The sequence below is a fragment of the Lutra lutra genome, chromosome 4 (genome assembly GCF_902655055.1).
Source record: "Lutra lutra chromosome 4, mLutLut1.2, whole genome shotgun sequence".
Lineage (NCBI taxonomy): Eukaryota > Metazoa > Chordata > Mammalia > Carnivora > Mustelidae > Lutra > Lutra lutra.
In genome coordinates, this window is record NC_062281.1 from 11,453,784 (window position 1) to 11,474,909 (window position 21,126).

At 43.5% G+C, this 21,126-nt stretch overlaps 1 protein-coding gene across 5 annotated transcripts in view; it reads left to right on the top strand.

Annotated features, from left to right (window-relative positions):
• ASAP1 (ArfGAP with SH3 domain, ankyrin repeat and PH domain 1) overlaps window positions 1–21,126 on the top strand; it is a 354,464-nt gene that overhangs the window by 189,536 nt on the left and 143,802 nt on the right. For all 5 annotated transcript variants that reach the window (XM_047728535.1, XM_047728532.1, XM_047728536.1 and 2 more), the window contains exon 4: window positions 8,337–8,409. In XM_047728535.1, coding sequence (XP_047584491.1) covers window positions 8,337–8,409 — 73 coding nt within the window. The remainder of the gene's footprint in view (window positions 1–8,336; window positions 8,410–21,126) is intronic.

The following is a 21,126-nucleotide window of genomic DNA, read 5'->3' on the forward strand; positions in this document are numbered from 1 at the left end:
GTCGTACTTCTCCTTGGGATGGCATCTGGCTCCATGACCACCGATAAACACCTAGACCTGTTGACAATTGGTAGGTAGATGGTAGTTACCAGATGGTAACTAGTGCCAGGTGGTATGGGACCAGCAAGGACTCTCGGTGTTAGGGGCAGAGAAGGAGCTTCATGAAGAAAAGCAAGATTTGGCTTACCCTTGGATATGGGTTAGGGTCTCATCACGAAATGATGTGATGGCTGTACTTCTTTAAGACAACTGATCTAACCCTAAGGATATTGAAGGAGATCTGTTCCCCTTTCTTTGTTCACATGGCTGGATCCTCACATCAGTGCAGGAGGCAGAGTGGTTTACCGAACAAGAGTATTGAATATGAAAATGACCAAGCCGTCCCTTTTCTCGGAGGACAGTTTCCATCTCTGGGTCGGCTTGTCCCATCTGTAGGAGGAGGGGGGCCTGGAGGATGGTGCAGGGAGGCAGGCTCTTCTGCCTGCTCAGCTTCCTCCATCTACATTGCATAGTGGACTCCGGTAAGGTTGCCTTGGCAGACTTGGTGGTTTTCATCAAAGTCCTTGGCCTTCACAAAGAAAATGTAATGATTTCATCAATACTTCATAGACGTGACTGACTTTTGCAAAACAGGATGCGCCCTGGGGAGGTTAGAAAATGAGTATTTCTTTAGCATCAGCCAAGCAAAAACTGACGCTGCTGTATTTACATTCGCTAAGATGGTACCTCCTTTAGGTGATTGGAATAGACACTTACGTTTTTAAAACAAAAAGCTCATGAGAAATAAATAGCATTTTGTGAGTATTGGTCTTTTCTATACATATTTAATTCTGGATGCTTTTAATATAGAGGCACATTCCTGTGATTGATATTTCTTGAGCTCCTCCACTGGGCCTGGCATAGCCCCTGCCCTAAAGATGTTTACACATCAAATGGTAATCTGTGCACACTCCGGAAAGTGGACTTCTTTCTGTGAGTTACAGGTTTAACTTCTCTTTGGATTGGAAAGTTGATAGGTCGGTGGTGTTTCCCTGCAGGGAATAGATCCTTAGAATCAGTCAGTGAATATTGCCAACATTGAGTGTTTGCTGCAGACCTGAGCTGTGAAATAACTTACCAAGTGGGGCCAAATCCTTAGTCATTGACAGCATAGGGATCTTTAACATCTATGGGCCAAGGCCCAACCTGTACCACCCTTCAGCCATAGAAGCAGTAGAGGACATTAGTGTTTCTGATTGAAATCTGTATGAATATCAGAGGCTCTGAATCTTAAGGACACCTTTTATAACCTAAAACAATACCGATGAACAGGTTAAAACCTCTTTTTGTGGACGACATGTCAACTTTCCATTTCTTGGCTAAGTTATGCAAATCGAATTTTATTTTAAGTTGATCATTTCCCCTTGCGTAGTAGCCTCATTCAACTCGTATTAATCTTGAAACTAACAAAGGCTAACATCTTTACCTCTTCCTTTCGTCTGTGCTGCTGCCACCGTCCCCGTTTGCAGATGCTGTGTGCTGTTGCTTCCTCGTTGAATTTGTAGTGTGGCTGTCACATGGGGGGATTCTCGGTCCCTTGTACATTCAGCCCTCCAGTTAATTGGAGCTATGCTACTAGCATTTGAGGTGGACACTGAAAGAAAAATGAGAGAGAGAGAGAAGGAACAGGCCAGGCCCCTTTAGATCTGGGGAAGAGCTTGTGCGGCACAATTTTAGTAGTTGCCAAAGCTCTGAGGTGGGAACAAGCTTGGTGGGTTCAGTATGATCACAGGTGTGGCCTAGACATGAGTAGTAGAGCGTGTGGGAACAGAAGTCTGAGGGCAGCGGGGCTGGGTCACATAAGGCCTTGCAGGGTCCTGGATTTTATTATAAGAACAGGGACTTCATTCATCCTTCCTCGTGTGTGTGTGTCTGTGTGTCTTTGTGCCTTTCATTCAATTCAGGAAATTCTAACCAAGCATCTTATGTACAGAAAGAAACAAATATATCAGTATTATCCTTACAGTGCTTTTAGTTGGTTGAGTAGGGGAAGAGACATAGGCACCTAAACATCGAAAATCCAAGGTAAAGAGTGAAATGTTACAAGATGTGGATACCCAGAGTAGCAAGGATTCATAGTTTTGAATAACTTCTTTTATCAGTCTTACTTACTAAAAGCAGTGCTGGGCTCCCCATGTATACGAGCACATGCTCTGTCATTGTTGGCTTTGCTGTGGCAGGTGGAAGTGAGGGAGCAGGCATGAGGCCAGGGAAGCAGAGACAGATGCGGTATTCAGCGGGCACACTTGACCGGTGCGTGGTTCAGAGTATTGTTCAGTATGGGCCAGGCGGTCACTGGATGAGCAAGTACGTGTCACTGTAAAAACCCAAGTTGGATGATCTTCAGAGCAAATCCTTACATGGTTTGCCCGGTCCGTCCTCTTTTTGGAGTTGATGGTTATTTTCCATTGTCGTTCTCTTCTGGCGCCTCTATTCACAGTGCTCTGCATTATGACACTGGATTACTTTCTGGGCTTACTCCTGACTCAGATTACCCTTACACACTTATGCACCCTAGTGTGGGGGGCCTTACAGCAGATAAATAATGAATGTATTGATTTGGCTGTGAGCCTGCGCGAGAGCTTCTGTCTCTGTTTCATCCTCAGAGGCCTCATGCCAGTGCTGATTAGGCATCCAGCCTCTCCGGTAGCTTTCCCTGTTACAGGAAGCACACAAAAGGAGAACATTTGAAGACAAATTACCTCTCTGAATGCAACTGAAAAGTGGTAAAATGGAAACATTCCCTACCCCACTTTTTTCCAAGTAAATAAAAGGTTTTCTTCATTGAAGAAATCACTCCGCTAGTAGGAGTACTTGTTTCAAAGATGTTTTGCTGTCACTCCCTATTTCAGGAATTTCTGTCTCAGAAGCACCTTCGGGGTGCGGGGCTGATGCTAGCCGTTCTTGAGCACGTGCTCAGTTCAAGGCTTTGTGCTGGCTGCTTCCAGGTGCACATGAATACATTCCACTCTCAGCTTCCCTGGAGGGTGGGTGTGATGACTGTCTACCTCTGAACATCTCTGAGAAATTCTGTGCTGCTGGTTTATTGACAGCCACTGTTTCCTTTCTAAATATATACATAAGATATAGGTCCAAAGACTAACGCTTATTTTCAAAAATCACGTTTACCCAAAATAAATATAGTTTTCTCACTTGAGTATATTGAAGAGAAGGTGCCACAGGCGTAGGAAGTAATTCCGAAATAGAAAATCTTACTGAATAACAATAGGACTCCTGTTGCTCATTTAACGTAAGTATATCGTATTTCAGTAAAATGTTCTTTAAGAAAGTTGCCAGAATATTTTAAGGTGGAAAATTAACCTGGAATGTGTAAGTTCTGTCTCTCCGGTTAAAGCATTACTTTCAGTACGGTACGGTCTTCTCTCTCACACCGGTGGGACTGCTCAGACCTGGCATGTACACAGCCGCTTAGACTTGGGCTCTTCAGAACTGTTAGGGGAAGGATTACAGAGGGCCACATTCTCTGCGTCCAGAACCTTACTTTGCTCAGCCAGTTTCAAGGCGAGTCTTGTGTTGCTTCCTTCTCTGTTTTGTGGACCTGAGAATACCTGAGGGTATTTATTCGGGCATTAGTGGTTTCATAAGCATTTTTGAGCATCTACCATTTGCTGGGCACTGGGAATGGGAATTTAGCCATGAACACGTTACACGGGCCCCTACCTTTGGAGAGCTTTTGTGCAGCGAAATAAATACAGTAAAAATAAATGAGTCATAAACGGGATCATTTTGGGATGCGGTGGCATCATGGAAGAGTCAGCATGATGTGCAGCAGAGAGTATAACCATGCGGGCTGAGGCCGTGCGCTGCTACAGGTTGACAGTGGAAAGGTCTTCTGAGGAAGGGGCGTTTAGTCTGAGGCCGTGTAAGAAGTACATGGGAAGAAGGGATCTGCTAGTGCAGATATCCTGAGCTGGCGGCAAGCAGGGCTGGGTCCCCGTGCATCTCTGAGGACATTGTGCTCTTCTGTGACCGAGGGATGTCACCTGTCCTGGAGGGGTACAAAAGGTTCCATGCCCTACCTTGAGTGGCCTCAGACTCTTCGGGCATTCTGCGTCGTTATGTCCGGTTTGTGTAACGTTTCTGAGTCCCTCTAGTGGCCTGCTCTCCTGTAAGGCCCCTGTTGGCATGGCTCCTCTCGGTCTCTCTCAGCGTGGCAACAGCCTGTGCCTTCTGTGCCCATTCACATGACCCGACTTGTTAGGACTGTGAAGTAACAGTGAAGATTCTCCATCTCCAGTTCCAGGTCGGAAGTGCTTCTCTACGTTAAAGCCCCTGCTCATTAGTAATGTAGAGAATGCAAAGTTGCTGTCTTGCGGAATTGGGGATAGGGGAAGTACTCTTCTGTTATTAGAGATCAGCATGTTCTCCTGGATGCATTTATTTGTTAGTTCATCCCCCCATTACACACACATGTGCTCTTTTGAATTGAGTTCAACTTCAGATGCATACTTAGAGTTGCAGGTCCATATATTAACATCGGGAAATATAATACTTTCATCGCCCGTGTTACCTGCCTCTTTTCTCTTAGCCTTTACATAATTTTATGCGTAGGACATTTGAAAGGCTGTCACTGCAGGTGTTGCTTGCCTGGCAGTTTGTAGCACATTTAGACGTGGGTTATTCTGGAGGGGACCCCCGTCTGACTGAGCGACGGTGTCCCCTGCTTCTCTTCAACCGGGGCCTGTCACAGGGCATTTCACTTGGCTCCTTTGTGCCAGTGGCCAAATGCTAGCGTGGAAAAAGAGAAGTGTGACCCATACCTAACTGTGACTCTGTCAAACACAGATGTTGTTAATAACCTTTCAAAGTATGTATGTGAACTTTACACTGTGTTCATTTATAGGTGAGTAGGTAAAAATTCAACAAAAATTCTGAGACTTTTCCCCAGTGGGGAAAAAAAGGGGGTGGGAAGCAGATAGCTGGTCTCATAAAATGTTATGCCTAGAATCTTCCACATCCCTTTGCTCATTTGGACCCATTAACTCTCTTAACTGTGCAGGATACTAAAGCCCACTCATTAATTTCTGTTTGAGTGGATCCATCTTTATGTGATCATCATTTCCTGAAGCTGAATGGATAGGTTATTTTCTTCCAGAAGCAGGTCTTTTTTTTTTTTTTCCTTTCTCAAAAATAGTGTGAAGCATTGGTAAGCTCCAGGGGGATCACGGGCATGCATTCCTGCTACCGTGGTCAGCGGTGTGGTCGAAAAAGTAGAGGCTGGCTCTTCTCTTCCTGGATTTGTGTCACTTGGCAAGCAAGCGGTTTTACTTCTCAAAAGCCTGGGGTTTTTGTCAGGAAAAAAAAAAAGGCAAGAATATGGATATAAAAATAATAAATGGGAGCTATTATTGGGATTGTTTTTTAAATGTCCTTCCCACAAAAGCAGTTTATCAAAAGAGAAACCCATTAAATTCAGTCTCTTAAAGGAATGCTTATTTGCACTTTATTTTAAGCGTTACTTTCTTTCCCTTGAATGCTCCTAACACCCTAAATGGCTTTTAATTTCTCATCTCGGATTTGTCTCTGAAAACACCCCCATTAAGATGGGGCTCTATGTTTAGATCCAGTTCATCACAGACTTGGCGGAATGCAGAACTGGGTACCAGTGAGGAGGTCAAGGACCTGCGTTCAGAGTCCTTCTCTGCAGTCCTGGCCAGGTTGAACTTCCTTTTTTTCTTTTTTTTTTTTTTAATAATTTTTTTTTAATTTTTAATTTATTTGACAGAGAGAGATCAGATGTAGGTAGAGAGGCAGGCAGAGATAGAGAGAAGGAAGAGAGAGAGGAAGAGAGAGATCCCTGCCGATCATAGAGCCCGATGCAGGACTCGATCCCAGGACCCTGAGATCATGACCTGAGCTGAAGGCAGAGGCTTAACCCACTGAGCCACCCAGGCACCCCAAGTTGAACTTTCTAAACCTCTGTTTGCCTCATCTATACAATGAATTTAATAACAGTACTTCTGTCACAGGGTTTTTGAGAGAATCACATGAGGCGGTCTGTGTAAACCTCAGCCCCCTTCGTGCCATACTACCATTTATTAAAATGTTGTTCTCTTCCCTCTTTTCTCTAAAGTACAGATCTCCACTCTATGAAGTAACTTAAACTCTGTCTCCCGTGAAGCTGCCTCTGGAGACACTATTTCCTCGAGTGTGGTGGGCGGTGCCAGGTGTTCTATGAGAGTCACAGGCAGTAACCCGAGGACCATTTTATATAGTGAGAGATACGCAGTGATTTTAGGGTTTCTTCTGTTTATGGTAAGGATCTTGGTCTTCCACTTAGAACAGTTATGGACAATGTAGAAGCTGTGAATGGGTTTAAAGGAAAATTTTAAATAGAAGTGCAGGTGGGACGTGGCTGTGACAAGTGTGTGGAGGTGGCATGTAAGCAGCGGGCACAGTGGAGACCGCGTCACTCTTGCCGTCCAAAAACCCAGTTTGACCTCAGCATCCCGTTAGATTTGAGATCCGATAGACGTTCATCTGAGATGTGACCTTACCCCCTTCAGGCTCTCTGATTTGGACACCTTAACTAATCTTTCCCTACCTCCCTTCCTCCCTCTCTACAAATATTCATGGACCGTCTATCACATCTCCCTAGCTGCTGCTTTATGGAGTTTTCATAAAGAAGCTGTGCAAAGAGAGAAGACACTGAAAGCATACTTCTCTCCCCTGCTTGGCACATCTGCTCTAGGAGGCTTATGCCTGATGTAGCCGGTGCTCCAAAAGCCTTTGTTCTCGTGTTATTCAGGACTGGTGTCGCCTAGAATCCCCACTTCAGCCAGCTCAGGGCAAGAGGAACGTACTGTCAGGTGTTCTCAGTCTGCAGGAAGGTTAGCAGGGACCTGGGCCTTGCGTGCAGCTGGAGAGCAGGACTCCAATGCCACTGCTTGTGTCTGGTGCTGTGTGTGTGGGCTGTCATTCTTACCGGCCAGATTGTTACACACAGCTAGAGACAGAACCTGTGGCGGGCCCCAGGCCACCCTCCCCAGAAAGGATCTGCACCTTGCGGTCCCTGTTCCCAAGGCCAGAAGACCTGTGAGGAGCCTGAGCCCAGCATGGGTCAGTACCTGCCCTGCCAGCCAGCAGCGTCCACAGGGGGGAAAAGGCAAGCAGCCCGTTGAGCCACGGGTTTAGAGTGGCAGGAAGGACCATCTTGCAGGACAAGGGAGTGACCATTGCCTGCTCCCAACACATTTACCCTTTGGTCTCTGCATGTGACCTTCAGGGGTAGGACTTACCCTCAGTGGCCTTCAGTTGTCTCCTCTGAAGTTCTGAGGTGTAGATGATGTCACGGATGTAGGTGTACAATGAATGGTCTTAAATCTTATGTCGATAAGTTCCTTATTACTGCTGTTACTGCTCACGCCCAAATCTTGACATCCCATCCAGGGGTTCCCAGTCTCTGGATCCTTGACCCTCCGGGAAGCAGAGAGGGGTTTGAAGTTACTTTAAGAAGTTAGGTCAGCATGCCTATGTAGATCTATATTGATACAACCCTTTTTAAATTTGATTTCGAATTGAAATACACCTTCTGAGAAGAGTACATATCCTAAGTGCCCGGTCTTCTTGAACAGAACACAATTGTATATCCAGCCCCTGGATGAAGAATCAGCAGTGATGGCCCCCTCGATCCTCCCCCAACTTGCAGCGCAAGTAGATTGATGTAGATTATGTTTATTCTCCACCTAAGAAATTATTTAAAAGCACTACCAGCATCATGGTAGCATTTTCCATGCTGTCCTTTTTCAGCAAACAGAATTTTAAAATACACCTGGCCTTATGTCCTAGTTTTCTTTTTAATGCTGAAAAGAATCTTCAGCATACTTTTAAATGTTCTATTACATGCTTTTAAATGTTTTCTTTCTGGCTGAAATTACCATCAAGTGATAAGAAGGGTTCTCGTGAACATGTGACATTCACGACTTATACTTGCCTACGTCCCTTCTGAGGTGCCACCCTCGCCCAGTGAGAGAAGCAAGTCTTACCCTATCTTAAGTGTCTGGTATTTTCTCTCCCGTGCAGAGCTTGGGGTGGTAACTGACTGACCACCATGTTGTCAGCTTCACCCAACACTGAGCTTTGTGGGATGACTCTGCATTTATCCCCAAACATGACTCCTCATATACTGGGCACTTCCAGTCTCGGAAATGGTTCACTGTTCATAAATATGTCCGCTAGCTACCACTATGGTAATTCAACAAAATAAATACCATTACGAATGAGTTTTAATTTGCCAAGTTTTCCAACATCTTTTCCCCACTGTTTTTGTCTTTTAGGCTCTAGACCAAGATAGAACAGCCTTGCAGAAAGTGAAGAAGTCTGTAAAAGCAATATATAATTCCGGTCAAGGTAAGTACTTACCAAGCAGACAGCATGAATTATATATAACGTCTACTGTTTTCTCTGTTATCTGTAAGATGCTATGTTTATAGTAGACTTGGTACAAAAGGAAAAATCAGTAGGTCAAAGAAATTCAGCTTTTCTCTTTTTTCTCCATTTCTTCTCAGTCTACACAGATTACTGTTTCCAAAGTAAATCAGAACTGGAGTTGCAGTGGGCTTTAGTATACATTTAAAAACTTAGCAGGGCTACAGGGAATTTTGTCACAAGTGACGTAGGAGATGCGCAGCATCTCCTGTGTAGTTGGTCTGTCTGTAACTCAGTGGCCTGGGTAAGGCACAGAAGGATCTTTCTCTCTGCCGTGTTACCTATACACATTTGGAAATCAATATTGGTGCTGGGCATGGGAATGAGAGAGAAGGGGAAAGGGTGAGGTTGATCTGAGACCTGGAGGGACTTGCCAACCAGAGTCTATTCTTGTGGCTGAGGGCGTGCCTGGTAACCTGTGTCACTGAATGTTTTAGCGGGATCAGGTGACGGTTGTCTTCTTGGCAACAAAAGTATGTTTTCTGGGGATAAGAAGAAGTAAACCTAGTTAAGATAAATAATGGCTAACCACAAGAAACGGTAGGTTCTGTTCCCCCAGGGAAGGAGAAGAGAGGCTTGGAAATGTAAAATAAGTTTCAAGGTCTCTGACTCACATCTTTTGTTATCCTTGCTGCACACCCTACAAGCTCACTTACCCAGAGATAAGGTCTGAGAAAGCTGTAGTCTGTAGCCTGACAAACCCCGGAGGGGATGGCAGCAGGAGTCCAACGGAAAGGGCACAGGCTTTGAAGTTGGACCTGTGTGGGTTTGTACCCTCACCCTGCCCCTCAGGAGCAATGTGACCTTAAGCTGGTTACTTCACTTTTTTGAACCTCCATCCTCTCTGTATAGCACAGATTGTGGTATTACTGTTGCTGAGGGGAGTTAATGAACTAATATCTGTAAAGAGCCTATCACCTCAGGGGAGTTCAGTAAATGCCATACATTCATATTTTATATAAATTTTATATTTTATTTATATTCATACTCGTAATTGTCATAAAATTTTGGAGTTGAAAGGAACATTGGAAAAAGATCGAGGGGCGCCTGGGTGGCTCAGTGGGTTAAGCCGCTGCCTTCGGCTCAGGTCATGATCTCAGGGTCCTGGGATCGAGTCCCGCATCGGGCTCTCTGCTCAGCAGGGAGCCTGCTTCCCTCTCTCTCTCTCTCTCTCTCTCTGCCTGCCTCTCTGTCTACTTGTTATCTCTCTCTGTCAAATAAATAAATAAAATCTTTAAAAAAATAAAATAAAATAAAATAAAATAAACAATAATATATTTAATAGACTAAAGGACAGCTTTTATGAAAAGGAAACTTAGTATAGATCACTGACTTCATTGCTGCTTGCTAAAGTTAAGTAAATTACTTAACTTCTGTGAATCTTAAATTGCCTCACCATGAAATGAGAAAATAATCTCTAATTTGCAAAGTATCATATGGATAAATGAGGTAACATTTAAGGCCACTTAACAGACTTCCTGCCACATGACAGGTGCTTCACACATGGAAAGAATGACAGCTAGATCAGTGGCAAGGGTTTCTTCTCTGTGTTAATTCAGTCTTCTGCAAATAGCACTGGACCAGCCCAGTTTTCTAAAGAGCTTAATGAGCCATTAGCTGCCTTGGGAATGAGTGTCAGTTCTCCATAATGTTACAGTTCAGGCTTGAGGCTCTGAGCTTATGAGCCACAGAAGAGAGACCTCTGATTTGCAGCTGTGAGTCGCTGGCTGCCTTATTTATCCTGCTAGTAGCTCCACGTAATTCCTTTTCCTCCCCTCAGAGTCTGCTCAAGATGCATCCCGTCTGTGTCCCGCAGTGGCCACAATCACGTCATTCAGCTGCTCACACAAAGGCTCTTCTACTTGGTAGGGATGTGCTTCATCTTGTTCTTTAAAGGGCTTCCTTGGTCACCTCTGTCCTGGCATAGCAGGGGAGAGAGGCTGTCCCTGCATGTGCGAAAGATAGTGAGTTCAAGGAACGTGTGCGGTTCGGTTGCCTTTTCCTCCATGAGATTGTTCTTGCCTGGTGGATGGGGCGCACACCTGGCTGAGCAGTGACCACTCCCACCCCTAGCCGGGTTAGGGTTCTTCTGTGTGCTTTGCCTTAGGTCTCTACTGTCTAATAAAGTAGCTTCTAGTCACATAATGGCTTTTTAAATTTATATTAATTAAAATCAAATCAGGTGGAAAATCCACGTCCCCCAATCTCAGTGTTCACATTTTGAGTGCTCAGTAGCCACGTGTGACTGGCTGCTCTGGCATGGGACAGCACAGGTGCAGGGCATTTCTGTCATCACAGGAAATCATTTTGCTGCCGTAGGAGAACACATATCCCATTGTATTGTAACTGGTGACTATTCTCTCTGGCCTTAGGCAAGCAAGTGTCAACCCGGACTTTTCAATAGAATCACCTAAGAACACTTAAAACATGAACACAGGGGGTCCCTCAGGCCCACCTGCAAAGAGTTCTTCTAGAGTGAGACCTAGGTATTGGGATTATAATAAAATGACTCCCCAGGTGATATGCAGCTAAATCTGAGAACTGCTGCACTGGCCCATGATCCATTTGATGAGGGCTGTTACTGTGTCTTTTACATTTATATCTTATGTATCTGTCACCATAGTTTATTAATTCACCAAGTATTTATTGAGCATCTGTTAACTTGATACCGTTCTGGAGGTTGAGTATATTAGACAAATCAGACAGAATCTCTGCCTTCACGAATTTTACAGCTCAGTGGGAGAGATGGCTGTTAGATCACCAAACCAAAAAGGATTTAGGCTAGGTTTTTGGTTTTTTGTTTTGTTTTTTGTTTTTTGTTTGACAGAGAGAGGGAGAGAACACAAGCAGACAGAGTAGAAGGCAGAGGCAGAGGGAGAGGGAGAAGCAGGCTCCCTGCTGAGTTAGAATCCTGACACGGGGCTCAATCCCCAGACCCTGGGATCATGACCTGAGCCAAAGGTAGTTGCTTAACCAACTGAGACACCCAGGAGGCCCCCCAGAAGGGATTTATACTTTAGATGCTGCAAAGCTTCTCAAGAGGGATCTGATACAGTGTGAAAGGGTGCTGAGTGGAACACCTCTCAGAAGACGTGGTGTTCGTTGGGTGTTGACTGTACTAAGCTAAGCGGAGCAGACCTCTGAGGTAGGTCCACCATCACCCCCAGTTTATAGATGGTGAAGCTGGAGCTTCACAAGCCAGGCGAACTTCTGCAGCAGTAGTGGAGCTCGACTCCAGCTTTGTACTCTCTACCTGTCTTCTACATGTCCTGTAGTGGGGGCTCAACAGATGTGCAGTGCGTAGCTATATGGCAGCTGGATAGGTCTTGAGAAGCTCTCCATGAATGGCTGTTCAGTGTTTAATCGTGACTGCTTGTGAATGAATTGGTTCAATGTAACTTCCCAGCAGTGTAATCCTGGGATGACTTCAGTGGTTCCTGGAGAGGGGCCACAGTGGTTATCATGCCCATGGCTTGGAAGGGCTGGTGGTGGGGTGGGTGGGGACTCAGACCTCACAGACTGCAGGGACTTGATAGGGTTTCCGCCATCACCAATGAGTATAGTTTGTGTGGGCAGCACTGTGACATTTAATTCTTAAAAAATAGATGAGTAAATCAGTGGTATTACCGATCTTTCCATGATACATGCTCAGTGGAATCTGGGTTATTCCCGTCCAAGGGCTTTTGGCCTCATCCAGAAAAGCCACAGAGGCTGAACCCTGGTATCTGTTTCCCACCGTGTTTTCATAATTTTCTTGTTTTCTCACAGTGCTTAAGTGACACAAAACCCATCTGATAAACTTTAAAGTTCTAAGAAGGATTTCTGTATTTCTGGTTTGAGATGACCAGCCAGCCTACTACCACCACCACCTACCCCACCAGATGATTTGAACATTGTATTTATTTGAGAGTGAGTGAGTGAGTAAGTGCACACAAATGAGTGGGGGCAGAGAAACAGAGTCCCCACTGAGCGAGGAACCTGAGGTGGGACTCCATCCCAGGACCCTAGAATCATGACCTGAGCCAAAGGCAAACTTTTAACCCATTGAGCCACCCAGACACTCCCTACCAGATGATTTGAAAGATGGTTGAGAAGGGTGAAGAGTCTTGCTTTTACAATGTATTTATTAGGATTACACATAAGCTTTATCAGTATGAATTGGAACACAGTATAACAGTAAAAAAATTTATCAGAAAGACAAGTTATCTCCCCAGAAACCCTTTAGTTTGAAAATGGCTTAGGGATTTGTCTTTCTCATTTGCCCCTGTGTCACATATGAGGACATTCAGAAACAAAACTGAATTCTGTGAACTGCTTGGATCAGTGGAAAATTTCCCAAGCTATTCAGCCTTCCTGTGTTGTTTCTATGTTTTGAAGTGTTGATGTTGCTAATCTGTGAAGTATATTGTCATTTAGAAAGTTTGCCTCAGTGTGTGTCCCTTCTTCCTCCCCTCCCCCACTTCTCTGTTCCCTAATGTATGTTTAAAATAGCCAGTAGTTTCTTGAACACTAGAGATTTTAAAATATGTTGCAGTCTTTGACACTTTTTTCTTTCCAAAGACAGAACCTAATTCTCTCCTCATGAAATGTTGCCAGACTTACTACCTTCCTCTTATGAACGGAATGTGATGGAAGTGATACCATGAGATTTCCAAGACCCGTTCATAAAAGAGATCACTTACACCTGGGTCTCTCCACCCCCTTTTTTTTTTTAATTAAATAAGGACATTGCCTATTTAAGGATTTTATTTATTTATTTGACAGAGATCTCAAGTAGATGGAGAAGCAGGCAGAGAGAGAGAGGGAAGCAGGCTCCCGCCGAGCAGAGAACCCGATGTGGGGCTCGATCCCAGGACCCTGAGATCATGACCTAAGCCAAAGGCAGAGGCTTAACCCACTGAGCCACCCAGGTGCCCCGCCCTCCATCACTTTTTCTGGAGGAAGCCAGCCACCCTCTTTGAGAGGAGACCGTGAACCACGACTGAAGTGACTGCCGGCCCCAGTCATACCTCAGTTGCCTGCAGCCCTGATGACTTGCCACCTTGAACTTTGTACAGGACCCTGGCTCAAAGCTGTAGACAAGGGATTCGTAAGATTTCTGCCCTTGCATACACGAGCATGTGCATGCAAATCCCAGGCTCAGTGGAAGTCAGTGTGAGTCTCTAGAGAAAGAGGAGCTCACTGCTTGTCAGTGCTGTTGAAAAAGCAAAGTGAAACATACCATATTTTTTATAAAATGAAAGAGGCATGTATTTCCTAGTATGCATGGGTGCACCAGATTTATTGTTCTGTCAATGATCTAGTTGAGTTGCATTTGTTAATCTTTTTGAACAGTTCTATTATTACATCCACATAAACTTTTCCTTGGGAGTAAAGACCAAGAATATTCCTGCTACTAGGTCTTTTCCTATTATAATTTTTTTCCCACAAATCCAATGTGGATTTTATTATTAAATAGTGGCTTCCTTAAAATTCATGCCAAAATCTATTTGGAATACATTTTAGCTTATTAGTAACACATGGTGCCCCTAGAAATACATAACATTGTTAGTCTGGAAGTTGGGACTCTTTAAATCCTTTAATTTTAGTGAATAAAAAAAAAAAAACTGACAGTGGTATGTAATTTGATTGCAAGCATATGATATGGAAGTCTTATTTCCAAAATACCACGTGATTGTCATAAACAGTCTATAACTTTTCACATTACAGAAAAAAGCAGTTTCCCTTTGCCTTCCCTCTTTTGGTTTAGAATTATGGAGCGAGTACTTTTAGAAGAACATTTGTGTTTTCTAAAGCAAAATTAATGTGTGATGTTCGCCCCAGATTTTCATTTTGTTAATTTATCTATTTTAAGAAATCGCCCAAAGTGTGTGATGAAATCTAAGATTTTCAAGGTAAGGTGCTAAGTTCATCAGTGGTAGGAAAATGAGTGGTTTTGTATCCAAGTAAGTTCATTTTAGCTCTTTTAGTTAACATTTTGTCAAATTTAAAAGTATAGTAGGAAGTGAATTGTGACCAAAATTGATAAATTAAGTTTGGTGTCTTACCATTGTATCATGTAATGGCATTTTTAGTCCTGTAGTATTCAGTGGGGAGAAAAAGGTTCCTAGAATTTTAATAGAAAGATGTGGAAGCATAAAATGTCAAAAGGTATATGCAAAAAGCACCTGGTCTGTGTTTAGGAAGTTTTATATATTTTTGCTGTTTTCTAAGTTTGTAGATTGTGATCTGATTTTTGAAAAATTTTTTGAATTAAAGTAAACTTGTTAGTGAAGAAATAATTTGAAGCCCTCAGAAGTAGAAGGCTTTAGATTGAAATTGTAAATACCTTTTAGTGGTGGTAGTGATTTAAGCAAAGTCTAAATAAATTACTGGGGCCTGCAAGACATTTTGCATTCGTGTGGGTCCATCATTACTCCTTAGGAGGTGAAAACAAGTTGAAATAATGAGTTCCTTCAGAATGGTCAAGGAAGGAAGTTTTTTCTAAAAGGAAGTATACTTATCCAGGAGAATATTACTCCTCAAATTGTGAAGGGATAAAATAAGAGGAATTTTTAAAACTGCATTTAGAAAATTGAAGTCTCTTTCTAGAGTAATCTTAGAACTCTGGGCTGTTTAAGAAGTTCCAGTTTTCATATTCAAGCCATTGGCTGAAATACTCTGTTACTTAAAATCAGAGGCTGTCTGGGTGTTGGCGGGGAGTGGGGGGGTGGTGCACAGATCTTGTTGGCCTGGAATGAGATCTCAACTTTAAAATGCATTAATTTTTTTATGATGTATGCACTCATGTTATGGGAGCATTCTTCATGAGAAATTAAGTCTTTTTTTTTAAGGTTTTTTTTTTTTTTTTTAATTGTCAGAGAGAGCATGAGTGGGGGCTAGGGAAGGAGTAGCAGGCAGAGAGAGAAGCAGGCACCCCGCTGAGCAAGGAGCCTGATACCTGATGTGGGGCTTGATCCCAGAGTCCTGGGATCGTGACCTGAGAGCTGAAGGCAGACATAACTGACTGAGCCACCCAGGCGTCCCAAAAAATTAAGTCATTAATAAAATTGGGAGTACTCACTCAACAACCATTACCTTGGGTTTCTCTTAAAGCCTCAAGATGAAAAGCAAAAATACTCGGTTTTAAGGTAAATATTAAAACATGTCCTCTACCTTAATAGTCCATATTTTGTAGAAATAATGAATTAATGGGGCACCTGGGTGGCTCAGTAGGTGAAGCCTCTGCCTTCAGCTCAGGTTATGATCGCAGGGTCCTGGAAGCAAGCCCCACATCAGGCTCTCTGCTCAGCAGGGAGTCTGCTTCTCCCTCACCCTCTGCCTGATGCTACCCCTGCTGTGCTTTCTCTCTCTCTGTCAAATAAATAAAATCCTTAAAAAATTTTTAGAGTTGATAAATTACTACCGACCCTTGTGGAATGCCTACTCTGTGCCAGGTGCCGTATATACATTCACCACGTCACGTAGTTGTCTCAGCGGTCTCGTATGCAAGACGGTATTACCCCCACTTTCAGGGTTTAAATCACTTACACAGCTATTAAGTTTAAATTTAAACTGGTTTAAATTATTTACACAGCTAGTAAGTAGCTACAAGGTTTGAAACATAGGTCTCTGTGATCTTAAGGCTGCTGAGGCAGAATTGTCAGATTAGTAACAGAGGAGAGTAACTGCTGACCCAGGATGGGGCACAGAGGACTCAGAGAAAGGCAGAACTTGTGGGCTCTGTGCCTTGGGGTGCCTCACCCGTGCAGGGAGACAGACAAGTAAAACAAGCCGCAGTTCTATAGCAGGAAGGTACTAGACGGGTCTATTACAAAGAGGAGCAGCTTTCTTGCTTTAAATACAAACCTGATGGAGCACCTGGCTGGCTCAGGCACTCAGCTGGTTAAGCACCTGCCTTTGGCTCAGGTCTTGGTCCCCCGGATCCTGGGATCCAGCCCTGTGTCGGGCTCCCTGCTCAGTGAGGAGTCTGCTTGTCCCTCTCCCTCTGCCCCTCCCCCCAGCTCGTATGTGCTCTCCCTCCCTCTGAAATAAGCAAATAAAGCCTTATAAATAAACATACATACATACATACATACACACAAACCGGAGCGGGCACAGACTAACCACACAGTGTTTCTCCACCCTCACTCCTGTTACCAGGTGCTCTGTGACTGGCGTAATTTATGAATGAACAGTGAAGCCCACAAACCACGTATTCTCTGACAGAGACCACAGTGCCTCCCCCACAGCCTTAGCTGTGGACGTGTGGATATTGTGGAATAGGTCACACAGATTTGGGATCGAATACTGGCGTAGCCCGGGGCTGGTGGCTGGGAGCACTTTGTTGGAGAATACTTTGAGTCGTTGTTTCTTCATTTCTGCAGGTGGAAAAATAGTTTCCACCTCATGGGACGGTTGTGAAGCCTCACACAGGTAGTGTAGGCACCTGACTATCGTGTCAGTGATGAGTGCTTCATCTTGCTCAACTCGAAGCTTTCGGAGATAGAGGGAGATTCAGAACAAACCTAGTTTGTCATCTTCGATACACCACCACATAGATGTGTGTACGGTGCTTCTTACCCCCACTCCACCTTGTTGTGAAAGTTGGGAAGAGCATACTTAAAATATTTAATATGATGCTGGGATATAGTAATCATCAGTGGTATTTAGTATAATTATAGCTGGTTGCAAAAATTCAGTCAACACTGGAAAAATTTTAGCCAGTATGTCTTTAAATTATTTATCCTTACATTCTTCCTTCTTTTTCTCTCTCGGATTCGAGTTGCATTTATGTCAGACTGCTTGATATTCTCCCCCAGGCCATTGAAATTTTATTTTTAATCTTTAAACTCCTTGTGTTTCCATTTGGATAATTTCTGCTTTCCTATTTCTAAGTCTCTTGCTCATTTCTTCCTCAGAATCCAGTCTGCCATTAGTCTTATCCAGTTAATTTTTATTTCAGATACTGTATTCTTTTAGTTCTTGAATTTCCATTTGGTCCTTTTTCAAAACTTCTGTCTTTCCTGAAGTTCTTCATCTCTTCACCCATTTTATGCATCTTTTCCTATAGATACCTGAACATATTTGTAATATTTATTTTGAAGTCCAACAACTAGGTTGTCTCTGTTTCTGTTTCTTTTGACTGGGTTCTTCTCTTTTGGTTTTTGACTACATTTTTCTGTTTTCTTTGCATGTCTAGTAATTTCTGTCTGCATGGTAGACATTTGAATTGTATGACATAGAGACTCTGGATTCTTTTGTCTTCCTGTGAAGTGTGTGGTGTTTTATTCTAGTACGTGGTCAGATTTCTGGTGATGACCATCACCTTGATCTTAGGGTAAGTTTGTTTTAGTTTTGCTCATAGTCCTTAGGATATAGCCCTTACTCCTACAGCACAGTCCATCTCGGCTTTCAGCCCAGAATGTTTACCAAGCCCTGCTAACTCTGTGGGATTTGAATTCCAGACTCTTCTCAGCATTGGGAAGTTGCTGGAATCTGCTTAGCTCTTCACATGTTGCTTTCTGCTGGACTTCTTGAAGTCTGCTGTTCAGGTCAGCCAAGGACTAGAATTGAGGGTTTCCTTTTCTGTGACTTCTTCCTTTCTAGGATGTTACCCCTTAATTTCCAGCTGCTGAAATAGTCCCAGACTCTGACCTCTGATGTCTCAACTGAATAAAATGCCACTTTCTGCTTGAGCTCTGTTCTCCTTGCCCAGCGTGGACCGAAGTCTGCCCTTAGGAGAAAAGCCAGTTATGTTTTTTTCTTCTCTGGTATGGTTTACTTCCTTGAAAGGTGATGTTTCTACCTGCTTTTGTTTGCTCTCTAGTGGCTTTGAGTGGTTGTTTTTTATGTTTTGTCCATCATTCATATTTGTTATAAATAGGAACATTAGTCTGGTACAAGTCACTGTGTCAAATTATCAACTGCCAATCTTTAATTATAAAAATTGTGTATGAGTAATTCATTTATTAAGATATAAGGGATTGACAAAACACTCTTGACTCACAGAGAGGTATTTTGTCATAATTAGACTTATAATGTATGACAGTATATTAAAGTGACTTAGAGAGAGGTATGTCTTCGGCTTAGGTTTTGGATCACAAATACTTGAATATAGGGGCGCCTGGGTGGCTCAGTGGGTTAAAACCTCTGCCTTCGGCTCAGATCATGATCTCAGGGTCCTGGGATCGAGCCCCACATCGGGCTCTCTGCTCAGCAGCAAGCCTGCTTCTCCCTCTCTCTGCCTGCCTCTCTGCCTACTTGTGATCTCTCTCTGTCAAATAAATAAATAAAATCTTTAGAAAAAAAAATACTTGAATATAGAAAACAGATACTTTGTTTATTCGGTCAAAACTGTTTACAAAGTATAGGAGAGGTGTGTGGCTGACTAAACCATAGGATGAGCAGTGATCCTTTGCATGCATTCTTGAACTTAATGGTTTATTGTAAACTAAGTGTATTTACCTTATAGTCATACTTTGAAGTATGTTTTAAAGTCTGCACGTATGGGAAGGGCACCTGGGTGGCTTGGTTAAGCATCCAACTCTTGATCTAAGGTCAGGTCTTGACCTCCAAGTTGTAAATTTAAGACCCACCTTGGGCTCCACACTGGACATGGAGCTTCCTTTAAAAAGGGGGGGGGGGGCACCTGGATGGCTCAGTGGGTTAAGCCTCTGCCTTCAGCTCGGGTCATGATCTCAGGGTCCTGAGATCGAGCCCCGCATTGGGCTCTCTGCTCAGCGGTGAGCCTACTTCCCCCTCTCTCTGCCTGCTTGTGACCTCTCTCTCTCTATCAAATAAATAAAATCTTTAAAAGAAAAAAAAATGGCAAGAGCGCCTGGGTGTTCAGTTGTTGAAGTATCTGCCTTCGGCTCAGGTCAGGATCCCAGGGTCCTGGGATCAAGCCCCACATTGGGGCTGAGCAGGGAACCTGCTTCTCCCTTTCCCCTGGGTGGTGTTCCTTCTTTTGCTGTCTCTCTCTCTCTGTCAAATAGATAAATAAAATCTTAAAAAAAAAACAAAACAAAGCAAAAAAAAAAAAAACTTCTCGGCTCTCAGCTCAGTGGGGAGTCTGCTTGAGATTCTCTTTCTCCCTTTGCCCCTCCCTCCATACTTACACATCCTCGCTCACTCTGTCTCTCTAGAATAAATAAGTCTTTAAAAAGATAAAAAATGAAGTCTCCACATATGAGGAGTAACGCTTGGAGTCAAAATAAACCTTGAAAATCCTTGTATGGCTAATGAAGTACTCTTGAAATTATAACTCATTTGGTGTTTTTACATAGTATTGGCATTCTTTTCAGAACCGTGGTATTTAAAACACACACACACCACACCCCACATACACAGTCTTTCAGGCAGTTACCCTTAGCTCAGGGGGAAGCTCCCCCTGTGAACAGGTGAGGAAAGGGCAGATGGTACTGCTGCTCCCAGACTGCTCTCTCATCATTGAGCGGGATGGGAGGGCACAAGGCTGTTTACATTGTTTTTGCTCCCTCTTTGCCTTGTTCTTCCAAATTCACTGAGTCTCACAAATTAAAGGCACAGCTGTGTGATACCATGTGGTTTTTGGTCCTTCCCAACTAATCTTTTGTACTGTTTCCATAAAGATTCAGTTTAGTGACTATCTAGTTTTCTTCATGGACCACCTTTCTGCCTTGAGCAGACCCTCCCTGACAGTTACAGCCAAGATTCTGCGGCCGGCCTCTGTCTTTCTGCCTTTGGCACATTTTGACCACGTTCTTGGATGGTTTATGTCTCATCAGACTGGGGTTGTGCTTCCCTGTATAATGACGTTGCAGTTAAACTATAGCGAAGAGTCTGGAGGAATGCCAGGGTCTCCCATTTTATTTCGTGTGTGGTATTCTCCCTCAGTTTGCTTAAATTCTGCCTCTCTCACACATGCTCGCCTGACCACGTGGAGTCTCCCCTGTGAGGCAGACCCACCACAGCTCTTTTCAAAGAAGGCCCCATCTTAAGGCAGCCATGCTCTGGGATAACGAAGCGGTCGTGCGTGTGTTGGATTCCATTTGTGGTTTGGATGTGGACGTGAATTTTAAAGTGTCTGTCTCTAGAACTGGAAGTACTTTCCAGCCGAATCTTTAGCCAGGAAGATAACTACTTATTGGTTTTTCTGACGCCCTGCTTAGGTATGGAAATCAAGCAAGTTGTTATTGATTCTGAAGTGTTTTTCATAAATAATCCGTGCCTTAAGATGGAGTGATTGGGGGGTTGATGGAGGATGACTTGCGTGGCCAGTTTGTCACCTGCGTGCACAGCAACAGGGTGTTCTCGGATCTTCCGTGTCTCTGAAAACGGATCGAACTTCTCCTTTTTCTTGATGGAGGGTTGCAGGGGCCTTGCACTCTGCAACACTTGGGGCTGGGTTTTTGTTGTTGTTTTTTCTTAATGGCATTTTCTGTTTGTTTTTCTCATTGTAAAAGTATAGTTTATATTAAGATGGTTGCATTAGAAAATTCAGTGAAAGAAGAAAATGCTTATCAGCTGCATTTCGTTCTTTTTTTTTTTTTTTTTTTTTTTAGATTCCAGTATATTTGACATACAGTGTTACATTAGGTTCAGGTGCGCAATACAGTGATTAAACGTGATGCAGTTTTAGTCCACAATGGAGGCGTATTTGAACAACTTGATCGGCTT